Source organism: Marmota flaviventris, chromosome 12 (assembly GCF_047511675.1).
Source record: "Marmota flaviventris isolate mMarFla1 chromosome 12, mMarFla1.hap1, whole genome shotgun sequence".
NCBI classification, from domain to species: domain Eukaryota; kingdom Metazoa; phylum Chordata; class Mammalia; order Rodentia; family Sciuridae; genus Marmota; species Marmota flaviventris.
Genome location: NC_092509.1, coordinates 92,747,391 through 92,773,971, shown reverse-complemented (window position 1 = coordinate 92,773,971; position 26,581 = coordinate 92,747,391). Strand labels below are relative to the sequence as shown.

Here is a 26,581-nt window from a genome sequence, read left to right as displayed (position 1 = left end):
TCCTATTATAGCTTATAGAGGTTGATTAGACCTTGTCTGCTCCTAAGGGGCATTGTTACATATTCAGGAAATTGAGGATATACTTGCCAAGAACCACACAAACTCTAGCAGTAGCAACCACTGTAGTTTCAAAAGGCAAACACACTACCTACAAAACTTCTCTCACAGTTCATATAGTGGTTAAGAGAATGGAGCATGCTTTTAATTCCAGCTACTCAGAAGGCTGAGGCAGGAGAATGCAAGTTCAAAGCCAGCCTCAGCAACTTAGTGAGCCCCTAGAATTTAGAATGACCCTGTCTCAAAAGAAAGAAACAACAACAACAACAACAACAAAAGACTGAAGGGGCCAGGAATGTTGGTCAGTGGTTAATCCTGGGGTTCGATCCCTATTATTTAAAAAAAAATGAAAAGAGAATGGGTCATCTGCTTGTCTTTCCTTATGTATAAAATAAGGAGATAAATAGTACCTACCTCATAGGTGAATTAGAAAGATGAGATGAAGTATTTTCACCCATGTTGTCTTTCATTGCAGTCATTGCTGCTGAAACTGCCTGGGTAGCATATATGCATGAATATTAACTTCATCAGTAAAGAAGTGGTCATTTGGATTCTCTGAGTCATAGTACAGAAATGCCTAAGTGATAGTGGCATAGTAATTCAGATTAAGCATTGGACTTTTAATATGAAAGTCACTGTTTCAACTTGACTTCTTTTTAGAAAGGGCTGAAGGAAAGCTAGTGTGAAGCTTAGTAGTGCATAAAATTATTCATTAGAATTCCAAAACTGTTGGGCGTAAATTTAAGTAGTGTGTGACTTAAGAAGAAAAACATGTTTTTATCCATATCATGTAGCTATTTGGGCTTTTGGATTGTTTTTGTAGGCCTGTTACCTCACATCAACAATACTAGATAAAAAAAATAATAAAAACTGTTTAATATTATTCATAAGTTCTAACTTCTTATGAGAAGTCAACCCTTTCTTATTTCTTAGTATCATGGCTTTAAGTTATGGACACAGCAGGTCAACAGGGAAGGTTAGCACTGCTTTTTGGCCTTTGTAAGATGGGGCTGTGCCTTGTGAAGTCATTTGGAAGGATGGAGGATTGACTACATCAGATGAGAAGTTGGCCTGGCAGCGGCTTGATTTCTAGCATTCCACACCACACAGGGTTTTAGTCTTAGACTGTGGTTTCGTGTTTTGTGGTTTGGTAGAAGCAAAACAATGTCTCTAGTCATTTTAGGAAAGAAAATCTCAGACTGACATAATTCCAGAGTTGCTGTAGAGGGAATATCTATTTAATTGTCTCTAAGGGAACTAGAATCATTTTAAGGAATAACTTTTAGAGCAAGATGACCCATCCATTTTGGATTTTTATATTTTCAATATACTGTGTGAACACAGCTGTATCTGTGAGTGACCATGAGCTCTACTGTGGCATTACCACCGTGCAGATCTAAAGGAGCAGGCATATACATATTTTGGGGACCACAGAGGATTATTACCACATTATCCTAGCAGACTAGATAGTTTATACTTGGATGATTATTATGTGCTAAATGGTTAATAAAGATTCTCTCCTTAACAACTTGAGATAGGAAATGTTATTATTCCCCCTTTTGGGGAAACTTAAATTGGAGAAGGTAAAATGATTTTTCTAAGCTGACAGACTGAGCAATAGTGGAACTGGCATTGGAAACCCCTGAGTGGGTTCTGAACCCCATGAGCAACACGGCCTCCTCTGGATAATTCCCACCTACTATAGGGCTCTCAGTTCTGCTCTTCCTGCTGTTCATTAATCTGTCTGCCATTCCTCCAACATAACTCACTGGGGGCCATGTTGGCCACCCTCAGGAGTGGGAAGTAATGAAGAGGCTTCTTGGCTGAGTCAGGGGTTGCTTCATTTTTGAGGCTTACTCATCATTGATGCTATCTCTGGGGCTTACCCAGTGCCTGGTCTTCTCCTTTGACTTGTTTTCTGACACCAGTGCCCGAATTCCCTCACCTCGTGCTTGGGCTTATCTTGTACCTGATGCTGTTCCCAAAGCTGCTTCAAAATGGAAGATTTCTCTATCTTGACTGAGTTTTGTGGCATAACTTGATCCTTGCAGATCCTTTTTTACTCCAGTTTTTTTCCCCTTATTTTGGAACATTCTAGCTTAACTCCCTTTTCACCAATGCCAATGTCCTAATGTGTCAGTAAACTGGGCTTTCCCCCAAATACATGGTTGATCCCAGGCTTCTGCGTATTTTTTTTTTTTTTTTTTTTTGCTATTTTGGAACTTATTTTCTGCCCCTCACTGTATTTACCTGCTTGATCTCCAACCCTAACATATCTTGAGACCTTTAGACTTTAGCCTTCATATTTTAGAGAAAAGTCCCTGATCTATAATAAATGAACTAAGTATTAGAAACTTAGGATGAGCAAGCAATGAGCTACTTCATAAACCATGTTTGAATTTTGCCTATTACTTATATAATTCAAACTCCTAAATACATAGATTAAGAAAAATCTAAAATCAGATATGCCACTTCTTTTTATAAAAACATCTTATTCAGTTGTGGTATTTAGTTGAAATTTGTTTAGATTCAATAGATAAACAAACAAGAAGCCTTCTGAAATTGTCGTGTTTCCTTCAAAAAATGAAAGTTCAAATGTAGTGGGTCAAGGTTTTCATCATATAGATAGATAGATAGATAGATATACATGCTCGCACGCATACACACATACACACACAGACTGGATTATTAAGTTTTTTTCATATTGATTCAGTAATTCATTCACAAATATCTAGTGGCCAGGTATAATGTCCACAGTACTATGCTAGTTGTTGTTAAAGATAGAATATGGTGGCAAATATCAACTTTCTAGGGAAAAGACAAACATACAGTCTAATAGGCTAAATATGGCAAATGCTATGAGAAGAGTAGAGAGCAAGTTGTCTGAAACTTGAGGAAGAAATCATGTCCATGGTAAGAGATGGCATCACAGAGGAGAGCCCTTCTGAGCTAGTTGGAGATCAACAGCAGACATTACATTTGGGGGCGGGGAGGTGATAATTAAATAGGTACCAGTACCAGAAAGGTCAGTCTGTTTGGAGAAGAATAAGAAGTGCTGATTGCCCCAGAGGTAGGATTTGGTTGTGGAGTTAGAGGAGGTCCTTTCACCCAGGCTAAAAAAGCACTAGTGTTGCTTGGGAGACAGATGTACATCCATGACCCAGAAGTCCCATAAGAAGGAAAGGAGGGATCACTACAGTCATTTTCATGAAACAGAATGACTCTGAGCAATTACTAGAACTCCTAGTGGAGGGGAGGCTGATAAAATGACAAAGGATTGTGGTTCAGAAGTTGGAATTGGTTTTTAATCCTATTCCGTCATTCAACTCCATGTGACACTTGGTCAATTAACTCGGTTCAGTTCCTTCATCTCTAAAATTAGTGTGAAACCTTTTACTATTAGTAATAGGAAAACCCAAGAGAGAGATCTTGAAGATTGAATGGAATATTTCATTCAATCACTTAACAAAACTCTTGGCTCTGAAAGTGATAGTTACCATAATTTCTATCCAGGATTTCACCTTGACTTTTTCAGGAGCCATCCCTAGAGGACTTCTTAGAATCTTCCTGAACAGGTTTCTTCCATTGCTTGCAGTTGGGCTCCTTGTATTTCTCTTTGCCTGATGCCTCTAGACATTATTCACAAGTTTCTGGGCCACGTTGAAAGCCTCGTCTCTTTGTTCTTGCCAGTGGTGGGGTGTGTTTTGCATTCTGTGTTTTACAAGGTGTGCCTCCGATGTATTTCTGTCTCTTCCTCTCAGCTTCTGCAGTTATCTGGATTAAGCAGATATCTGCAGCCTTTTATCAATAATTTTATAATTTCTGAATTGTTAAGCATTCTCTATTCTGCCTTTATCAAATGCTCTGTTCTGTGACCTTGATTTGTATTACTGGTTCTCAGATTTCTCTAACTCGAGCATATGAGATATGAGGAACAAGAATAGGATATGGGATAAGAATGTAACTTAGGAGTAAATACCATTAGCTTGTCAGATAGTGATTAATAAAGAAAACCTCTGGTATAAATCAAGTTCATTTAAAATTCAGTAACAAGGAGTAAATTTTGTAAAGTATCAAAAATATTACATTACATGGCCCATTTATTTACAAGAAAGTTTTCAAGTTTAGGCAACATAACATAAAATTGAAAAACAAAGTTCTAAAATGAAAGATTCTCTTTATTTAAGGTGATCTGGGTTTCAATTCTCTACATCATCAATTGCTTTAAGGAAATCGTTGAACTTCTGGTTATCTCCATTCAGTTATAAAGCAAATTTTTATATCAAATATCAAGGCTATTTTTATATCAGAAAGGATTGATTAAAGGGTAAATTTACAATATTTTATAAATAATGATTTGATTGAAATTCAGTGTGTTGACAACTTAATAAAGTTTCTATTTAATGTTCTTATATACTGTAATAATGACTTTTTGTTTGTTTTTAATAACTTCTAGCACCTCCAGTTTTCATACAAGAACCTGCCGATGTGTCTATGGAAATTGGCTCAAATGTGACATTACCCTGTTATGTTCAGGGTTATCCCGAACCAAGGATCAAATGGCAAAGACTGGACAACATGCCAATTTTTTCAAGACCTTTTTCAGTTAGCTCCATCAGCCAACTAAGAACAGGAGCTCTCTTTATCTTAAGTAGGTTAAAGGAAATATATTTTCTACAAATAAGTATGTTTCTATCTCATCGATCAATTAAGCTCTACTTGTTTTGGTTAGAATATTTACAAGATTATAATCATGGCCGTATTTAAAGTCTTCCCTATTGCTCACAAAATAAAAACCATACTCTATAAGGTTTCGGCTTCAGCCTCCGAACCACCCAACAACCTGAAGCTAAGTAGTCCCCACCCTGATTGTCCCCAATATTGTCATTAATTCCAAGTGTTTTGTAACAAATTTTATTATCTTGAAAAAAATCATGTATTTGTTCTACCTACATAATGAAAATTATTTTAATATTCAACATGTAGTACAAAAGAAAAGTAAGGAAAAGTAACCCATATTAAAGTAATATGTATGTCAGTATACAAATGCCCTGACAATGTCCGCATGATGTACATGCTTACATACTATCATCACAAATTCAACAGCCCAAATGCAGACCCTTACAGGGGATAAGTGACTCCCAAACTTCAAGCTGGCAAAGTGAATTTCTTCAATGGTGAACAATTTTCACTGAAGTTTTTTTCTTCTGCTTCAACAGAGTCAGGTTCATGTCATTATAAGACGAAATCCATGAATTTCTGGTTGGACCTTTAAAATTCCTGTGGGATTGGGGTAATTGTTCTTCTAGTGAAAATGCCCCATGTTTTGCCTCTCTAGTTTGACTCTATCAAATGCAAGTAGACTCTGCTAATAACTGGTCCCACTAAAACAATCCCTTCTGCAACCTTTCCAATTGCCCCCCAGTTGGTGTTGCTGTAGGGTCCATTTGGTGGTGCAGCTTTCCATTCTTTGAGCAGAACTTGATTTTTCAAACCATGCTTTTGCATGTGGTTTGGACTGTCCTTTCTCTCATCCATCCACTCTTTGAGGTGTAGCTCAGGTATGACCATTGATGTGAATCTTTCTCTATGTCTCCCACATGCAGTCACTCCTGTCTCTGTGTTTCCATGGCTCATTGTTTGAACCTCTTTAAGCATTTTCACGCTGTGGGATGATTGCTTATTCCTCTCTCTATCCTCCTTCACAATGGGAACTATGGATTACAGTAGCATACTTCTCAGCCATAGGTCTCAGCACTGTGCCTGTCACACAGTTAAGGCTTCCGAGATGGTATTGGATGAATAAATGAGTTCTTCTTTTCAGACTTATGGGCAAGTGATAAAGGAACCTATATTTGTGAGGCTGAAAACCAGTTTGGAAAGATCCAGTCGCAGGCAACGATAACAGTGACAGGACTTGGTAAGATCAATTAATTGACTTCCTTCACTGCATCATCTTTCGCCTATGCCACTTTTATTTATTTATTTATTTTTGAACTAGAGAAAGACCTGATTACTAGACTAGAATTTTATCCTCTACTCCATTTCATAGAATGTGAGACTGGCAAGTAACCTTATTGTTCCAAACTCCTCATTTTCCATTTCAAAAAATGAAGGTCAATTTAAATAAATTAGTTTAAGGCTAATTGTGAGAAAGCACACACACACATACACACACACACACACACACACACACACCCCTTTTCTGGTTATCTGTTTTATCATTCTAGTCCATGAAGAATTATATGTGTGTATGATGTGAAGTAAAAACAGAATGTAGTTTATTTCCAGTGGTCAGACATTTGACTCAATATCATTTATTGATTAAAATACATACCTATTTGATTATACACTGAGTTTGTATTCCTTTATCTGTATAATTATTTTGTACCTCAATACTACATTGTTTAGTAGCTTTCAATATGATTTTTAAATGTCAATGCATTTTCTCATTAATAACCTTTTTAAAAATATTTCTTTTTAGTTGTCAATGGACCTTTATTTTATTTATCTATATGCAGTGCTGAGAATTGAACCCAGTGCCTCACACATGCCGGGCAAACACTCTACCACTGCACTAGGACCCCAGCCCTCATTAATAAACTTTTATAAATTTTTCTTCATGTGTCTTTCTTCATTTGTCTGCATATACCTAAATTTTCCAATTAAAATCACTTAAGGATTTTGTTTTGGTTTACATTAAACTTATTCATTGGTTTCTAAGAAAGGACACATTTCCAGGGCCTCTTTTCTGTTCCATCTCAGAGAGTCCACTGTTCTATGTACTCGAACGATTATAACAGCCTCCTGATTGTTCCCCCTCCTTCAAGTCTAGTCTCAATTTTGGGATAAATATTTATCAAAAATCATTCTGATGATTCCACTTTTCCCTTCACAACTGCTTTTGTCACTCTCCATCTGTCTGCTAGACACACTGCAGGTCTCTTGCCATGACATTTCTGGCAGTAGACATTCACATTGATTTTCTTTACTTCTGTAAAATTACCTATCCATTTGCCATTCCCTCTGCTTAGAAGGAATTGATTTCAATTTTCTTATTGAATCAATGCTTATTTTCATTTAAGAATGTTGTTCCTGAAAGCTCAAATTTTTATAGATTAACTAGAGGTCATTTGGGCCAATAAAGTAGTTTGCCCTTCTTTGAGTGCCATGGAGTTGAAAACGCCTGTACTGTCTCTGACATAGTTGCTCCTCTTATCGGAATCAGCCCCTCTGTGGCCAATGTTATTGAAGGACAGCAGCTTACTTTGCCTTGTACTCTGCTGGCTGGAAATCCCATTCCAGAGCGTCGGTGGATTAAGAATTCGGCCATGGTAAGAGCATTTTAAATGTGTGCAATTATAGTTGTAATTTTCTTGAATAAGGAGTAATGTATTCCAACTACTGAAATATCAATTGACTAAATCTGCAAAAATTATTTATAAGTGTACCAAAACATTTCTTTATAGTTAACATGTTTCTATCATTCATTATTGGGGGATTAAGAAACTGAAGAAATAATCAATGGTGTGATTTTATAATTTTACATTAAGTTCAGTGTCACTGATAAATTCCTTTTAGAATATGTAAAAATGGAAGTTCATATCGTTTTCATAGCATTTAAATATTTTACACCCTTCTTTGGAATATGTTATAAAATGTAAAATTCCCATAAAATTCTTTCATTTTACATAGTAATCTTTCTTATGATTAACTTCAAACATTATCATGAACTAGTTAAGAATGTAGACCTGCAGTGTATCATTTTTTGTGTATAACTTTTGATTCTGATAGGATGTAGAAATTTCATACAATTCCACAATTTTTTTTCTGTGAACATGCTAACTTTGGCAATACATGTTAATCAAGTTCAGTGCATTTTCCCTCCCATTTCTAGAGTATTGAGACTCACTTTCTCCTTCTAGTACTTTTTAGAAAAGAATTCATTTCATGGAAGTTGTAAAACTGTTCATATTTGCTTGAAAACTTGAGAAAATTAATATACCTCACTTACACATAAATGCCCTCATAGGATAATTCTAGTTGAGTATTAACATATCCAGTGTACAATTTGCATAAATGGTACAGATACAGAGGTGATAATTCTTAACTGAAAACATGGCCTTCTCTGGCATAATTACTATGTTATCCATTCTCCAATAATATTCCTATGTTACCCACTCTCCAATAATATTTTCATCCCTCAGCTGACAAGGTTTTGCAGGCAAATGAAGATTAAATGCAATTGATACACTCTCAGTAACATTTTTATGTTCCTTATTTTTAAATTAATGGTACTGAAATATTGTGTTGTTTTATAAAATATTTAATAACCCAGTTGGAAAAAAAGAGCAGATATGGTTTGGGCTCAGACAAATCCTTCCTTTGTAAATTAAACATGACTTTTTGTATTCCTGTAAGCTGGTCCAAAATCCTTACATCAGTGTGCGCAGCGATGGGAGCCTCCATATTGAAAGAGTCCGACTTCAAGATGGGGGCGAATATACTTGTGTGGCCAGTAACGTTGCTGGAGCCAATAATAAGACTACCTCTGTGGTTGTGCATGGTAAGACAGACCCCATGTAATCATTTTCAAACTTTGTGCAAAGCTGGGCTCATATGTTTTAATCAAATAATTCTGTGCCTCTAATTACAAGAAGTAGATATCTCTTAGTTGTTATTTTATATTTCTTAAACAATATCTACATTGTTAATACTATTTCCAGATTTCCCTCTCTTGTGTACACAAAATGACATTCTTGGGAGTCATCAGCTGACTCTGGCCAAGGGCTTTTGTAAGTGGTTTGCTTAATTGATAAAAGTGAGCTGCGCTTTTAGAGAATTATGCTTAAAAATGCATCTTAATTTCAGGCAAACTGAATGTGTTTTACATCCAGATTGCCTATTTGGGGTGGGGGCAGTTGTGCAACAAGCATGTCCTTCCTAATGACCCCTTTGTGTTTGAGCTAGAGATGACCTAAGCTTTTCTAAAGGTCACCTCATATACACCAAACAATCTTCTTGCATGTTAAAGAACAAAGGTCACAAATAAGAAAATCCAGAGGCAGCCTTTTCCCATCCATGACTAGCAGTTGCCAGTTGTTTTAAATCCCAGTAAATAAGGAACTACTTAATCGTGTAAGAAATTACCATGACTTTTTTTGCATATTTTCTTTAAAAACTTTACCACAGTGCTTTTCTTGAAAAAAATAAAAAAGGTAGTATTAAAATAGATTTGTAAACAAGGCTGAATATCATGGGGAAGAAAGTTGCACAGATACTTAATTTCAGTAGTTGACTCAGTCTTTATTTAAAACAAATTCTGGAATCCAGTAGTTTCCAAGTTTTGCTTGGTCTGAAATTTTCAGTGCATGCAGAACATCTTCTTTTTTGACTGTTTCTCTCCTTCTCTCTCAGTTTTATACAACTATCCACTAACCTCACCTGAGATGTTCTTAAAGAAATATTATTTGAAGAAATATTAAAGTGACTTAAAAGAGTAAATGTATAATGGCAGATGGGATGTTTTGTAACCATTTTTAAAGAACAGACCATAGATTTCCTTGAGGGTGCTTATGGGTTAGTGTAAGAATTTAGTGTAAGAATGCCCTCATATCATCTCCCTTTAGCTTCTTAGTGATTGCCAAGAATATTGTGTTGAGAAGGATTCAGAAGCCAAATGTCACTTGAGTGAAAGAGTGATAGTGTAAGTTCTGCTAGATCAGAAAGGTGAGAAGATGTATAGATCAACGATGTGGTTTATAATGATGCAAAAAATTTTAATAATTTAAAGTTTAGAATTCATTTCATAGCAGATGTTCATCTATTGCGGTCCAAAATGGGCTACTAATTTAGTCCACAAGGTTGAAAAATCAACCCATCTCCTTGGCATCCACTAAACCTTGCAATCATTTAACCAATGGATGTGATACACCGCAGCAGCTTCTTCATACCACCTTTATGATCATTAGCAGGGCATTCTTCCATCATTCCACCTCTCCACTCTGAAGAATGTTCATGGTTCTCGACTAATTCTTAAAAGAATGAATGGGTGGATGCAAACATAAATGCAAAGTAAAATGACAAAACAGCTTAATTGTCATATTGATTTATGTAGATTGACAATCTGGAAAGAAGCTTCTTCCATACCCATATGTCATCAGATTTCAAGACTGGCCTAAATTTGCTACTTTTCATTTTTATTGTCAAATTTAATACGGAGTTAAAATAACGGCTTACTCCACATTGGCCCCAAATTGACAGTACGTTTGAAAGTTGAATATTCCATCATGATTCTGGAAATTAAATTTCTTGCTTTAGTGAGTAGCCTGGCATTCTTTTTCAGGGCTGAAGTTTTACTGCCAGTTCTTTAAGAAGAAATTATCTAAAGAATAATCCCAGCCATAGGAAAATATGAATAATAGTATAGCTAACTTAATCCTTCCAAGGAATTTTTACACTGAAGTCTCTGGTACCTCCTGTTCTAGCAAAGCTCTATTCTAGGGTAGCATGACAGATCTGGAAAACTTTGATTTGAAGCAAAAGACACTGTGAGTGACTGAGCTCCAGGGAGCAGTGCCACTCACATCTTCCCAGAAGATGCAAAGGAAGTATCTGGAATATAGCAAGCATAGAAGCTTCTTTAAGAAAAATCATTGTTTTCAGAACACTGGGTATGGATCACTTCTGTATGAATGAGTTGGTTCTGATGAATTGTTTATTCACCCAGGAGGGAGTGATTAATATTCTTCCTTTTCCTTTTCCTTCTACTCACGTAATGCTAATTCTTCAGTTGCTTTCTAAAGACAAAGGTATGCTGTTCTTTTTACTGAAAAATACTGACGTTATCATCCTGTATTTTAGAGTTTTAAATGTAAACTTCTAAGGTCTCTCAAGTTTTCCTGTTGAACCTTTTAAGAAAATGAATTCTTTTCCACCGAGGTGAAATTTAGTAACCCACTAGGTGACTCTTGTGGATAAACAGATAATTCATATGGTAGAGAAACAGCCCATTTCTCTGGAGATGGGCTTATCAGCTCACTTCAGCTTAATGGGTAATGGGCAATGATCAAAGATATTTGTTAAAGGCCCAGTGGCCCTCGGCGGGACAGAGCTTCCAATCACTCCTGCAAGGTAGGCGGGTCTGCGACCCACCGGCAGAAGAGGAGCAGCGGCCTGCTGAGAGGCAGAGCCGCCCCCTCCCCCTCACCGGCAAGGTAGACAGAACTGTGACCACCCACAGAGCAGGCCCAGCGGCCTGCTGAGGGGCAGAGCCGCCCCCCACCCCCCGCGCCTGCCAGGTAGGCGGAACTGTGACCACCAACAGAAAAGGCCCAGTGGCCCGCGGCGGGACAGAGCTTCCAATCACTCCTGCAAGGTAGGCGGGCCTGCGACCCACCGGCAGAAGAGGAGCAGCGGCCTGCTGAGAGGCAGAGCCGCCCCCTCCCCTCGCGCCTGCAAGGTAGATGGAACTGTGACCACCATCAGAACAGGCCAGTCCTGCAACCGACAGACAGAACAGGCCCAGTGGCCTGAGGAAGGGTAGAGCCGCCCCGCCCCCCGCACCTGCAAGGTAGGCGGACCTGCGACCCACTGGCAGAACAGCCCCAGAGGCCTGCAGAGGGGCAGTGCCGCTGCCTGCGCCTGCAAAGTAGGCAGAACTGCGACCACCGACAGAACAAGCCTAGCGGCCCGCAGAGGGACAGAGCCGCCGCCCGCGCCTGCAAGGTAGGCGGACCTGCTACCAACCGGCAGAGCAGGCCCAGTGGCCTGCTGGTGTGGTAGGCACATTGCCCCAATTGGAGGAGGGGCAGAGCTGCCGCCCACGCCTGCGAGGGAGACTTTGCAACTATACAAGAGCAATATAAATATATAGGGGGAAAATTCAATAGCACAACAGTTTCACCAAGTAGAAAGGAATGCGAACGGTATGAAGAGACAAGGAAAGAAAGGACCACAAGCAATGCAGGTCAACTCAACTTTAGAAGAGGTAATAGCTGCAGCAGATGGAATGTCAGATAAATAATTCAGGATATACATGCTTCAGATGATCTGGAGTCTCAAGGAAGACATCAGACAGCAAAATCAGACAATGAAAGATCACTTCAACAATGAATTACATAAACATATCCAAGAAGCAAAAGATCAACTATACAGGGAGATAGAGGTTATAAAAAACAAACAGAAATCCTAGAAATGCAGGAAGCAATAAACCAACTTAAAAACTCAATTGAGAATACTACCAGCAGAGTAGAACACTTAGAAGATAGAACATCAGACAATGAAGATAAAGTATTTCAACTTTAAAAGAACATAGACAGCTCAGCAAGAATGTTAAGAAACCATGAGCAGAACATCCAAGAAATATGGGATAACATCAAGAGACCAAATTTAAGAGTCATTGGGATACAGGAAGGGACAGAGTTTCAAACCAAAGGAATGAGCAATCTATTCAATGAAATAATACGAGAAAACTTCCCAGACTTGAAGAATGAGACAGAATCCCAAATCCTAGAAGCCTACAGGACGCCGAATGTGCAAAATCATAAGAGATCCACACCTAGACACATTATAATGAAGATGCCCAACGTACAGAAGAAGGAGAGAATTTTAAAAGCTACAAGAGAAAGGAAGCAGATCACATTTAGGGGTAAGCCAATCAGGATAACAGCTGATCTTTCAACACAGACCCTGAAAGCTAGAAGATCCTGGAATAACATATTTCAAACACTGAAAGAAAATGGGTTCCAACCAAGAATTGTGTTTCCAGCGAAATTAAGCTTCAAGATGGAAGATGAAATTAAAACCTTCCACGATAAACAAAAGTTAAAAGAATTTGCAGCTAGAAAACCATCTCTTCTAAACATCCTTGGCAAAACATGACAGGATGAGGAAATGGAAAATAACAATGAAAACCAACAGTGGGAGGTAGGACAGTAAAGGGGGGAAAAATAATCAAAGAGGAAAACAAACCATGTTTAGTAACATAAATAAACAAATATGGCTGCAAGAACAACCCATATCTCAATAATAACCCTAAATGTTAATGGCTTAAACTCACCAATCAAGAGACACAGGCTAGTAGAATGGATCACAAAACAAGACCCAACAATATGCTGCCTACAGGAGACACATTTGATAGGAAAAGACATACATAGGCTGAAGGTGAAAGGTTGGGAAAAATCATATCACTCATATGGACTTCGGAAACAAGCAGGAGTGTCCATACTCATATCAAATAAAATAGATTTCAAGCCAAAGTTAATCAAAAGGGATAAAGAGGGACACTACATACTGCTTAAGGGAAACATACACCAACAAGACATAACAATCATAAATATATATGCCCCAAACAATGGTGCAGCTATGTTCATCAAACAAACTCTTCTCAAGTTCAAGAGTCTAATAGACCACCATACAATAATCATGGGAGACTTCAACACACCTCTCTCGCCACTGGACAGATCTTCCAAACAAAAGTTGAATAAGGAAACTATAGAACTCAATAACACAATTAATAACCTAGGCTTAATTGACATATATAGAATATACCACCCAACATCAAGCAGTTACACTTTTTTCTCAGCAGCACATGGATCCTTCTCAAAAATAGATCATATATTATGTCACAGGGAAACTCTTAGACAATACAAAGGAGTAGAGATAATACCATGCATCCTATCTGATCATAATGGAATGGAACTGAAAATCAACGATAAAAGAAGGAAGGAAAAAGAATACATCACTTGGAGAATGAACAATAGGTTACTGAATGATCAATGGGTTATAGAAGACATCAAGGAGGAAATTAAAAAATTCTTAGAGATTAATGAAAACACTGACACAACATATCGGAATCTATGGGACACATTGAAAGCAGTTCTAAGAGGAAAATTCATTGCTTGGAGTTCGTTCCTTAAAAAAAGAAAAAACCAACAAATAAATGATCTCATACTTCATCTCAAAATCCTAGAAAAAGAAGAGTAAAACAACAGCAAAAGAAGTAGAAGGCAAGAAATAATTAAAATCAGAGCTGAAATTAATGAAATCAAAACAAAAGAAACAATTGAAAAAAATTGACAAAACTAAAAGTTGGTTCTTTGAAAAAATAAACAAAATCGACAGACCCTTAGCCATGCTAGCGAAGAGAAGAAGAGAGAGAACTCAAATCACTAACATACGGAATGAAAAAGGCAATATCACAACAGACACCTCAGATATACAGAAGATAATCAAAAATTATTTTGAATCCTTATACTCCAATAAATTAGAAGATAGTGAAGGCATCGATAAATTTCTTAAGTCATATGATCTGCCCAGATTGAGTCAGGAGGATATAGACAACCTAAACAGACCAATATCAATTGAGGAAATAGAAGAAACCATCAAAAGACTACCAACTAAGAAAAGCCCAGGACCGCATGGGTATACAGCAGAGTTTTACAAAACCTTTAAAGAGGAACTAATACCAATACTTTTCAAGCTACTTCGGGAAATAGAAAAAGAGGGAGAACTTCCAAATTCATTCTACGAGGCCAACATCACCCTGATACCTAAACCAGACAAAGACACTTCAAAGAAAGAAAACTACAGACCAATATCTCTAATGAACCTAGATGCAAAAATCCTCAATAAAATTCTGGCGAATCGGATACAAAAACATATCAAAAAAATTGTGCACCATGATCAAGTAGGATTCATCCCTGGGATGCAAGGCTGGTTCAATATACAGAAATCAATAAATGTTATTCACCACATCAATAGACTTAAAAATAAGAACCATATGATCATCTCGATAGATGCGGAAAAAGCATTCGACAAAGTACAGCATCCCTTTATGTTCAAAACTCTAGAAAAACTAGGGATAACAGGAACATACCTCAATATTGTAAAAGCAATCTATGCTAAGCCTCAGGCTAGCATCATTCTGAATGGAGAAAAATTGAAGGCATTCCCTCTAAAATCTGGAACAAGACAGGGATGCCCTCTCTCTCCACTTCTGTTCAACATAGTTCTCGAAACACTGGCCAGAGCAATTAGACGAAAGAAATTAAAGGCATCAAAATAGGAAAAGAAGAACTTAAATTATCACTATTTGCAGATGACATGATTCTATACCTAGCAGACCCAAAAGGGTCTACAAAGAAACTATTAGAGCTAATAAATGAATTCAGCAAAGTGGCAGGATATAAAATCAACACGCATAAATCAAAGGCATTCCTGTATATCAGCGACAAATCCTCTGAAATGGAAATGAGGACAACCACTCCATTCACAATATCTTCAAAAAAAATAAAATACTTGGGAATCAACCTAACAAAAGAGGTGAAAGACTTATACAATGAAAACTACAGAACCCTAAAGAGAGAAATAGAAGAAGATCTTAGAAGATGGAAAAATATACCCTGTTCATGGATAGGCAGAACTAACATCATCAAAATGGCGATATTACCAAAAGTTCTCTATAGGTTTAATGCAATGCCAATCAAAATCCCAACGGCATTTCTTGTAGAAATAGAGAAAGCAATCATGAAATTCATATGGAAAAATAAACGACCCAGAATAGCAAAAACAACTCTAAGCAGGAAGTGTGAATCAGGCGGTATAGCGATACCAGACTTCAAACTATACTACAGAGCAATAGTAACAAAAATAGCATGGTACTGGTACCAAAACAGGCGGGTGGACCAATGGTACAGAATAGAGGACACAGAAACCAATCCACAAAACTACAACTACCTTATATTTGATAAAGGGGCTAAAAGCATGCAATGGAGGAAGGATAGCATCTTCAACAAATGGTGCTGGGAAAACTGGAAATCCATATGCAACAAAATGAAACTGAATCCCTTTCTCTCGCCATGCACAAAAGTTAATTCAAAATGGATCAAGGAGCTTGATATCAAGTCAGAGACACGCCGTCTGATAGAAGAAAAAGTTGGCTACGATCTACATACTGTGGGGTCGGGCTCCAAATTCCTCAATAGGACACCCATAGCACAAAAGTTAATAACTAGAATCAACAAATGGGACTTACTCAAACTAAAAAGTTTTTTCTCAGCAAAAGATACAATAAGAGAGGTAAATAGAGAGCCTACATCCTGGGAACAAATCTTTACTCCTCACACTTCAGATAGAGCCCTAATATCCAGAGTATACAAAGAACTCAAAAAATTAGACAATAAGAGAACAAACAACCCAATCAACAAATGGGCCAAGGACCTGAACAGACACTTCTCAGAGGAGGACATACAATCAATCAACAAGTACATGAAAAAATGCTCACCATCTCTAGCAGTCAGAGAAATGCAAATCAAAACCACCCTAAGATACCATCTCACTCCAGTTAGATTGGCAGCCATTATGAAGTCAAACAACAACAAGTGCTGGCGAGGATGTGGGGGAAAGGGTACACTTGTACATTGCTGGTGGGACTGCAAATTGGTGCAGCCAATTTGGAAAGCAGTATGGAGATTTCTTGGAAAGCTGGGAATGGAGCCACCATTTGACCCAGCTATTCCCCTTCTCGGTCTATTCCCTAAAGACCTAAAAAGAGCATGCTACAGGGACACTGCTACATCGATGTTCATAGCAGCACAATTCACAATAGCTAGACTGTGGAACCAACCTAGATGCCCTTCAATAGATGAATGGATAAAAAAAATGTGGCATTTATACACAATGGAGTATTACTCTGCATTAAAAAATGACAAAATCATAGAATTTACAGGGAAATGGATGGCATTAGAGCAGATTATGCTAAGTGAAGCTAGCCAATCCCTAAAAAACAAATGCCAAATGTCTTCTTTAATATAAGGAGAGTAACTAAGAACAGAGTAGGGTCGAAGAGCATGAGAAGAAGATTAATATTAAACAGGGATGAGAGGTGGGAGGGAAAGGGAGAGAGAAGGGAAATTGCATGGAAATGGAAGGAGACCCTCAGAGTTATACAAAAGTACATACAAGAGGAAGTGAGGGGAAAGGGAAAAATAATACAAGGGGGACAAATGAATGTCAGTAGAGGGGGCAGAGAGAGAAGAGGGGAGGGGAGGGGAGGGGAGGGGGGGTAGTAGAGGATAGGAAAGGCAGCAGAACACAACAGACACTAGTATGGCAATATGTAAATCAATGGATGTGTAACTGATGTAATTCTGCAATCTGTATATGGGGTAAAAATGGGAGCTCATAACCCACTTGAATCAAAGTGTGAAATATGATATATCAAGAACTATGTAATGTTTTGAACAGCGAATAATAAAAAATTAAAAAAAAAAAGATATTTGTTGAATGTATAACTCTTTGGGTGTAATTCTATCTTGGGCTTCCAAGAAAAAATGATCTTTCTCCGGTTCTCTTTTATTTTTGTTAGGAAGGTCAGAGTATTAGACATCACTTAATACTTGATATTAAGTTTGTATTAAACTTGTTGAGATCATAATTCTTGAATTTTCTTTGTCGAGCACTCTCCTTACCCTACATGTCTATCAGGAAATGTTAAATCATTGCTCAGTTTCTAAATGTTAAACATAAAATGATAATGTTCAGTTTTAAAGATGTGACACCAAAAGGAAGAACAGGTGCTCAAATTCCGAGTCTCACTTTCCTTTTCAGTTCTGCCAACCATTCAGCATGGGCAGCAGATCCTCAGTACAATCGAAGGCATTCCCGTAACCTTACCATGCAAAGCAAGTGGAATTCCCAAACCCACTATCATCTGGTCCAAGGTAAACGGTACATCTGTTGGTATTTCCTGAAGAGCAGAATGTGAAGTTCTGTTGGAAACTGATCCTTGGAGGAGAGTGAGGGAATGAGGCTCAGGAAAGAAGCTGATACAGGGCTTCGCTAAGCTGGTTTTCTTCATGGCTGGGCTGATATGTTTCAATGTGCTAAGGACCCTCCATGTAACAATGTAGATTTATCTCAGAAGGATCTCTCTGATGGACATGGGGTTTCTCAGAGGTCACAGGACATGTGACCCCCAGAGGAGCTTACGTCCTTGCATTTCCTGTACCTGTACACCAGCTGTGGAGCTCTGGATAAGCCCCTGAAGCCACAAAGCAGAGCCTTTTGTGTAAGAAATAGGAGTGATCCTGACATGCTGCATAGAGCTGTCCCCTAGATCTGTACTTATATCAAGAGAGGGTGAGGGAGGCTTGGGGTTGCAGCTCAGTGGTAGAGCACTTGCCTAGTATGTGAGAGGCACTGGGTTTGATCCTCAGCACCACATATAAATAAAGGTCCATTGATAACTAAGAAAATTATAAAAAAAGAGGAATGAGGGGATGTGGCAAGGGGTTAAAAGGATCTGCTATAACCTACAAAATGTTTAGAATGGTTCCTGACACACAGGATGCCCCACGGAAGTGTTCATTGTTGTGTTGCTAATGTGTTCTAAGCCTCGAGTAAGTGATTGCACTAAAGACCTTCTCAGGTGCCCTCCAAGTGACCTTACTGCATGGATTTTCCTTTCATAAGATTCTAGAGTACCATCAAATATTCTATGTATGACTAAAAATGGCAAGACACATATGCAAACTCCTTTATTCCCCTGTCCCTTGTCATGTAACGGTTAAGATTTCAGTAATATTAATGCAGCAAGGAAGAGACCCATTTCCTGAGGAAGTCCTTTCCATGTTTGGCCACAGCAGTGGCATATTTTCTGTAAATTAATTTGAATCTGGCAGATATAAAGAGGCATCAAATAATGATATCATAATGAAATGTGGCATTTGCACAGTTAGAACGACAACCCAGGAGCTTTGCCTACCATCCAGTTGTATCCACGTAGAAATCCAAAATATGGAGAAGTTTTTGTTAACATTTATACATAAACTAGAAGGTTAACATTTTCATATCCTGTACACAAATATACAATGGCAACGCTGATCCCCAACTGGCACAGTGTCTGGCACCAAGTAGAAATTTGACGCATTTTAAGGAAAATGCAAAAATGAAATCTTCCCAGATGGCCTTTGTGCTGGGGCCAAACACCAATGTTAAGAATTTGGGCTCCAAAGACTGGCTCCTGGGATTTCAATCCCAGCTCTACCACTGACTTGATTTGTGATCTTGGGCAGTTTTTTCCACTCCCCTCTCCTTGGGCTTTATTATGTTGAACTGTAATATGGGGGTTGAGCTAGTTCCTTCTGGTAAGATTGTTGTGAGTTTTGGAATAGTTAAATTATATAAGTATTCAGAACGGAGCCTGGCAGAGCTCTGCTATGATCCCTTCTGACTACTGTTATTCTGTCCCTTTTTAAGTAGCTCTGGAATAAAAGGGCCATGGTTTGGTATGGAGAAATACCACCTTTAGTTCTTTGGTCATCTTTTTCATAAAAATAACTCTGTTTTAGTTAGCATTTTTCATTTCTAGTTTTCCCCCCACCCCTTGGAGATGTTTTTCTTTCTCTCTTTGTCTTCCAGACATGAAGTCACTCCTTCAGTATCTTTTTAAAACTCTGGCTCTTTGTTGTGTTTACAGAAAGGAGAGCTGATTTCAGCCGGCAGCGCTAAGTTTTCCGCAGGGGCTGATGGAAGTCTGTATGTGGTGTCACCAAGTGGCGAGGAGAGCGGAGAGTATATCTGCACGGCCACCAATGCAGCTGGTTATGCCAAGAGGAAGGTGCAGCTGACTGTCTATGGTGAGAGGTCTGGAGCAGCCGTCCCTTGACACTCCACCTGGGCCAACCCTCTGGGTTCTTTCCTGAGCACCAATACCAGGCAGCCATACCCCAGAGCAAACCGCTCCCCCGAGTTCTTTTATTATTATTATTATTTTTTTTACAACAAAAGCATTGCTACTGCCAACCAGAATCACCTCTACTTAGGTTCTGATTTTAAGGAATGTAATTATATAGTCCTTGCGGGGGAAATGTCATGGTGTTCTCCCAAGAAGCACGCGTATTACACGCAACCCTCTTCAGTAACAGCACTTAGTTAAAACCCCTGGCAAAGCCCAGCTCTGTCTTGGGTGGTGCTCTGCCAGGACAGGTCCCTTTTACAGAGGGAAGCCTCTAAACGGACATTTTGGCTTGCTCCTCATTTTCCTTTCAGCTCTCCCCATGGAAGTATTAATGGAAAGTTTTAGATATGCCCTGAAACTTGGGAATAAATGACATTTTTTAAAAATAAATTACTTAAGAACATTAGTAGTTCATGTTTTAATGTCAATTAAAATATTCTTTCTTTGCAATGTAAGGTGTCCCGTCCCTAACGTGCGTTTATTTTAGTAAGGCCCAGAGTGTTTGGAAACCAACGAGGACTGTCCCAGGATAAACCTGTTGAGATCTCGGTCCTCGCAGGGGAGGAGGTGACTCTTCCATGCGAGGTGAAGAGTTTGCCCCCACCCACAATTACCTGGGCCAAGGAGGCCCAGCTCATCTCACCATTCTCCCCAAGGTAAGAGATGTGGGAAATCACAACACATAGAAACAAATGTTTTGGGAAGATAGCTGTGCCTGTTGAAGTTTTCAAATGTCTAAAAAAAAAAAAAAATGTTTTTTACATTTAATTCACGTCTACATCTGGGACTACAGAAAATATAGGTACCTGTTCCTGCTGATTGACAGAATCACAGCCTCTGGGAAAGGAGTCCTCTGTGTTTCTCCTTTGCTAGCAAAGCAATAAACTTACTTTTCCTTTTTCTCAAAACTGGGTCCTCAGTATTGAATTAGCATCAGGGACAAGGACCAAGCTTTCAGCCACAACCCTAGAGAACAGGAAGACAACCAGCACACATTCAGCAAAGAGGAGGGTCATTGGAGAGGGAAATGTCCCTGATGCTTCCAAGAGAAGCCACCTATGGCCAGCAGGACCCTGACCCAACCTTGTAGATAGCAACCGTGTAGAGGAAAGCTAAAGGAGCCAAGAAGCTTCACCCAAGTCCCCAAGAGTGATCTCTGAGGGATCTCAGCTGACTCTTAAGAGCAGACAGGAACCAGGTCAGTTTTGACCAACTTGGTCTTAAACACCTGGCAAAAGGATATATCCTGAGCACAGTCCTGTATGGACATTTAAAAGGAAAAAATAATAGCTTTTTTTTTTTTAATGTAACTTAAGATATACACTTGTGTCAGCCCTCTAAATTGCTCTTTAAAGGAAGAAGATGCTAAGACTCAGCTTTGCCATAATTTCCTGCTGTTACATTTTACAAGGTAGTTATTAAGGTTTGTTGTAGATCCATGTCAGCCCAAAGTGTGTAGAGCACAGAATTTTGCCAATTCCACAGGAGTGAGAAAGTATCAGGCACCATGACTGTACGATTTGACTTTGATTAGATAGTTTTGTAAATCTTCTTGACTAAACCCTTATTTGATAGGCTAAAGTGACATGACAGAAAGCATGTCAGAGCTTTAAGAATAGCACCTTCGTTGCCATCCAGGAGTGACTTTAAACTTACCTCTACCACTTAAAGCTTGCTCGAAATTTTTGGCAATTTTTTAAGGGGTCTTTCTGAGCCTCTTATATCCTGTCTACACAATGGAGATTGAGGGGATTATGTAAGATCATGTACATTTCACATCCTCTGTCTCTGGGTCTCAATTTCGATTTAAATTCAATATCATGACGTAAGTCACTGGTGGAATAAGAATTAGTCTCTATCATTTGTCAGACTCACGACATAGAATTACCAAGGTATGAATTCATGTTAGTTTCCTTTACCACTTTATCATATAACATTTTTGGATGTAGACCACTGGTGAGAAAAAAAAATGAATACTTTATAATTTTACTATTTCTTTGAAAACGATAAACTTTTGTGATGCTGAGGATTGCACACAGGCCTTGTACATGCAAGCATTCTATCATTGAGCTACACTTTCTGCTCTGAAAAATAATCTTTAGTGAATATTTTTAATTAAAAAAATGCAATATTAAAGTTGAAGTTCTGTTCTGTTCCCCAATAAGAATTTCTTTTCTCCCTACCTGGGGCAGACATACCTCATATCCTTAAGCAGTACAGAAAACTGTTTCTGTGTTTTTAATTTTTTTGTGTGTGACAGTTTTCAATTTACCACTGTTGCATAGAATATATTATTATTATATGACTTGCTCGGTTATGTCGACATTTATCCACTATTATTCATATAGACCTGGTTTATTGGTTTTAACTGTATATGCATATTCTACATTTTATTTATCCATTCCCCCATTCATAGAGGTTATGGATTGTTTATTCTTTTTTTCTTTTTACAAACATACCTTTTTATCTGTCTCTTTGTATACACATGCATGAGTTTTTTAGGACCTATACTTAGAACTACATTTTTGGTCAAAACCATCCCTATTTCCAGCTTTGCAGACTCTGCTAAATTGCTCTCCAAAGGGGCAGTCTTGATTTTCCTTTCCGTGAGCAGAACAGAGAGGTCCGTTTCCACTTTCTAATGAACCCATGGCATTGACTGACTTCAATATTTTTGCGAGCAGATGGGTTTGAAATGCATCTTACAGTTGTTTTAATTTTCATGAGATGGCTTCAAGTGAGCTATGAACACTAGTACCTGCTTGTTGGCCGTTTGTGTTATCTGTGAATTCCTTCTTTAAATTGGCTGCACAGTTTTCTTATGACTTGTCTTTTTCTTATTGAATGTAGAAATTTGGTATTCTTGGTAATAATCTTTTGTGTGTTGTTATGAGTTGCAAATATCTTCTCTCAGTTTATTACAAAGGTTTTATGTTTATTTAGGTATGGTGTCTTTAATTATACAGAAGTTTTAAATGTTTAAGAAACAATGTATTAATGTATTTTTTAATTTAATTTGTACTTTTTGTGTCTTAAGAAAGATTGTAATCACAATCTCTTATGCTTTATTCCCATTTTTTTATTTCAGTTTTCACATTTTGGACTTTATATGAATTTTTTGGTTTTGGTATTAGGTAGTGTTTTAATTTTATTTGTTTTTTCCATGTAGAAAGGCAATTGGCCCATGACATTTTGAATAATCAGTCTTTTCTTTACCTTTAAAAATATTACCTCTGACACTGTATATTAAGTCCTCTGTCCTCATGATGCCTGAGTCTGTTTAGAGGTCTCTGTCCTTAACTATTTATCCAATTGTGCATTTCTGGATCAGTAGCATGCTGCATTTGAGCTTTATAAGGAATTTTGATATTACCTAGGTCTATCTAATCTCTTCACTCTCCCCAAAGTGTTTTCATGTATGTACAATGTATATATAATTATGTGCAATTACTTTAACATTACATTAATGTTATCATAACATTTTTAGATGTAGACCTTGTTTAGCCACTATGTCATTATTTGATAGGAAGAATCTATTCAAAGTACATATGAAAATATCTGTACTTTTTAAACTTTTATTTTAACACACTATTTTGTGAAGTATCGTAAAAAATAATTAAATGTTCAAGATAAATTCAAAATCTATGAAAATATACAAAAATCATTTTGTTTAGCTGCAATTTACGAAAGCAGAAAGATGTACAATTATTTGATAACTTTAGACAATTAGGTTAGATACAAGAAAACAAAAATGGTTTTGGTTTGCAAAAACATCACACAAGGTAATTATGAGAATTTTCATCTTTTGTAGCGTCTAGATAGCATTCTATAGTGCTTGGAAGAATGGAATTGCTTGCAGAGTATTCCACAGTGAAGTGTGGTTGCCTGGGGTTATTGGAATTCACATGTGCCAGCGTCTCACGTGTGGTTTATCCTTTCAGACACACGTTCCTCCCTTCCGGTTCTATGAAGATCACTGAGACACGCATTTCTGATAGTGGCATGTATCTTTGTGTTGCAACAAATATTGCTGGAAATGTGACGCAGGCTGTTAAACTAAGTGTCCATGGTGAGTCTTAAAGTCCTAAGATAACCTGTGGACGGGACACAGGAAAACCCATATCCCAGTTCGTTTGATCATTAACCTGCAGGTTGTATGGAGAGTGATTAAGAAATATTTTCTAAAATACGAGACTCATCATCTTTCATTTACTCCAGAAAGTTTATCTACTATCCATAAATGACCTCCCTCTTTTTCCTTTTTGCAAATGAACTGCATTAAATATTTGGTTCTCCATTTTTCTAGATGTCCATGGTCACTTAAGACTTTGTTGATATAAAGCAGAAAATGTGTTTAAACTGGGAGAAGCTAGCTGGATTCTCAAGGAAGAATTTAATAGTTTTTAAGTGGTCATTTCAATATTTAAAGAGCCCTGCAACTGAAAATGTTCTGCTTCCTGTGACTCTGTCTACTTCCCAACTCTCTTTGGTGTGCTGTGTTTCTCCACAGTATCACAGTCCAGTCATTTGATGATTCAGCACACTGCATGCAGACACTATGCCAGGCACAGTATAGATTCCAGGTGTTCAGATGTCAGAAGAAATTGTCTCAGGCAGCAGTAACTTGATTTTGCTCTCAGATCAGTGTGCTATAGTAGTGCCCTGTTGACCTTGGCATTTAACATCAGATGACAAGCTGTCTTTTACTAGCTGTAGGGCATGAGGCATTATTACCTAACTGCTCCTCTCTTTAGTTCTTCTCTCATAAAATGATGATAGTAATGCTATCAAACTTAAAAGGTTGTTTTGAGTGACAATTTTAGAAAGTGTTCGTTAAATATTTAAAAGGACAGATGAATAGGACTTTCTAGGGATGAATGGTACATAAATTGTAATTAGATCATTGAGACTCAGCTGATTCCACATAATGCATGTATGTGGGAACCAAGAATTTTTTTCCCCAGTGTTTTGATAGACTACCCCATTTAAATTTCTAAAGGTAGGTGGATAAAGGGAAATGGTAAAGTTCTGTGTGATTTTTCTTCTTCAAAATTAAGAAAGTGCTATTTGGGAGTCTTTCTTTCTGTTCTTCAACAAAGAGAACAAAAACTGAGCACATGGACAGAAATGCTTTCTGTTTTACTTTCTTATGTTATAGAAATTATCTACTTTGCCATGGAGGGTTTAAAACCTCAAATTATTTATACATTAAAGGAAACTTAACACTTTGAAATGCTTACCATTCCTCAAGTCTGGCATTAAGAATTTTGTGTCTATTATTTCCTACAATTCTTGTAATGTACTGTTATTTTGCCTGGATTATTAAAAAACAAACCAAAACAAAAAAACAGGCCTCAGGAAGTTTGTTGACTTACCCTAGATCACACACCTAGTAAGTCATCCAAATCTTGAGATGACTCCTCTTTTTCACACTACATCTTGCTAAGAGGCTCTCATTTAGGGTTAGAAAAGGAAAGGATTTTTAAAGAGTTGGATTATTAACTCTCAATTATTGTTTCCAGTTTCTCCAAAGATACAGAATGGCCCTAAACACATGAAGGTCCAAGTTGGTCAAAGGGTGGATATTCCATGTAATGCTCAAGGGTCACCTCTTCCTGTGATCACCTGGTTTAAAGGTGGTAGTACCATGCTGGTTGATGGTGTGCCGCACATTAACAATCCCGATGGAATGTTAAGCATCAACCAAGCTGTACCCTCAGACGCCGGCACATATACATGTGTTGCTACCAACATTGCAGGCAGTGATGAAGCAGAGATAATCCTACATGTCCAAGGTAATTTGGGGGCACAGGACAATATATGTGTGGTGGGGTTGGGGAATAAAGGAAAATTCTGAGTCTGTACAGAATGTATATTCTTGAATAGTCTGTGATCACTTTAGGATGATTTCCATATAACTTTGGTGACTCTGAAAGGAGAACCTTTCTAGAAGGAAATGTAACATACTTACTTAAACCTTCAAATGTTACTGTTGAAAATGAAGTTGCTGTAGATGACATATGTAATGAAAATATTTCTAGATAATGTCCTGTTATTATCTAGTTACTCCTTAGTTTGGAAGAAATTGTGGGCAGAGTTAAAATAGGATTTCACCTCCCCTTGTCAGGATGAACTCTAAACCAGTACCCAGAAAATTGACATCTACTGCTTTCCTATTAACGTTGGTCTTATTTTGAAGTTTTAAATATTCAAATTTATTCTTTCAAGCAATAAACATTTATTGAACTTCTGCCAGGAGTTTGTCATGTTCTAGGCAATGGTGAAATGGTAGAGATAAAGGCAAAATCCTTGCTTTTATGAGCCATTCTAGTGTGAACAGACAGCAAGCAAGCAAATGAAGAAACAAGAACTACAAATCAAGAAAAATGCAGCACGCAGAATAGGATGGTATTGTGAATTGTCAGGTGGTGCTTCTCTTACCAAGTGATATTTACAGTGAGATTTTATTAACTAGATGGAACCAGCCATGTGGGAATTAGGGAAAGAGCATTCCTATCACATTGTATTCCAATGTAAAGACAAAAGGAAAAGATAAGCCGGTATAGTACTTAGCACAGTTACATAATACTTAGTACGTGACACACTGCAATTATTTTTGAATGGGTGGCTAGGACAACTAATGGAGAACATGTCCAATTCATTCATTCATTCATTCATTCATTCAACAAATGGTATTGAATGCTAATGCTTATAGTCTAATGTAAAAGGGTAGATGTTTATACAATATTTTCACATATCTCCTAAGTATTTAATTGCAGACTG

The 26,581-nt window shown here is 37.8% G+C and overlaps 1 protein-coding gene across 2 annotated transcripts in view; it reads left to right on the top strand.

The window, feature by feature from the left end:
* Nucleotides 1-26,581, top strand: part of Hmcn1 (hemicentin 1) — a 385,362-nt gene that overhangs the window by 190,649 nt on the left and 168,132 nt on the right. For both annotated transcript variants that reach the window (XM_027934946.2, XM_071600213.1), the window contains 9 exons: nt 4,514-4,708; nt 5,882-5,977; nt 7,264-7,391; nt 8,479-8,623; nt 17,668-17,780; nt 19,538-19,697; nt 20,286-20,454; nt 23,740-23,867; nt 25,321-25,593. In XM_027934946.2, coding sequence (XP_027790747.2) covers nt 4,514-4,708; nt 5,882-5,977; nt 7,264-7,391; nt 8,479-8,623; nt 17,668-17,780; nt 19,538-19,697; nt 20,286-20,454; nt 23,740-23,867; nt 25,321-25,593 — 1,407 coding nt within the window. The remainder of the gene's footprint in view (nt 1-4,513; nt 4,709-5,881; nt 5,978-7,263; nt 7,392-8,478; nt 8,624-17,667; nt 17,781-19,537; nt 19,698-20,285; nt 20,455-23,739; nt 23,868-25,320; nt 25,594-26,581) is intronic.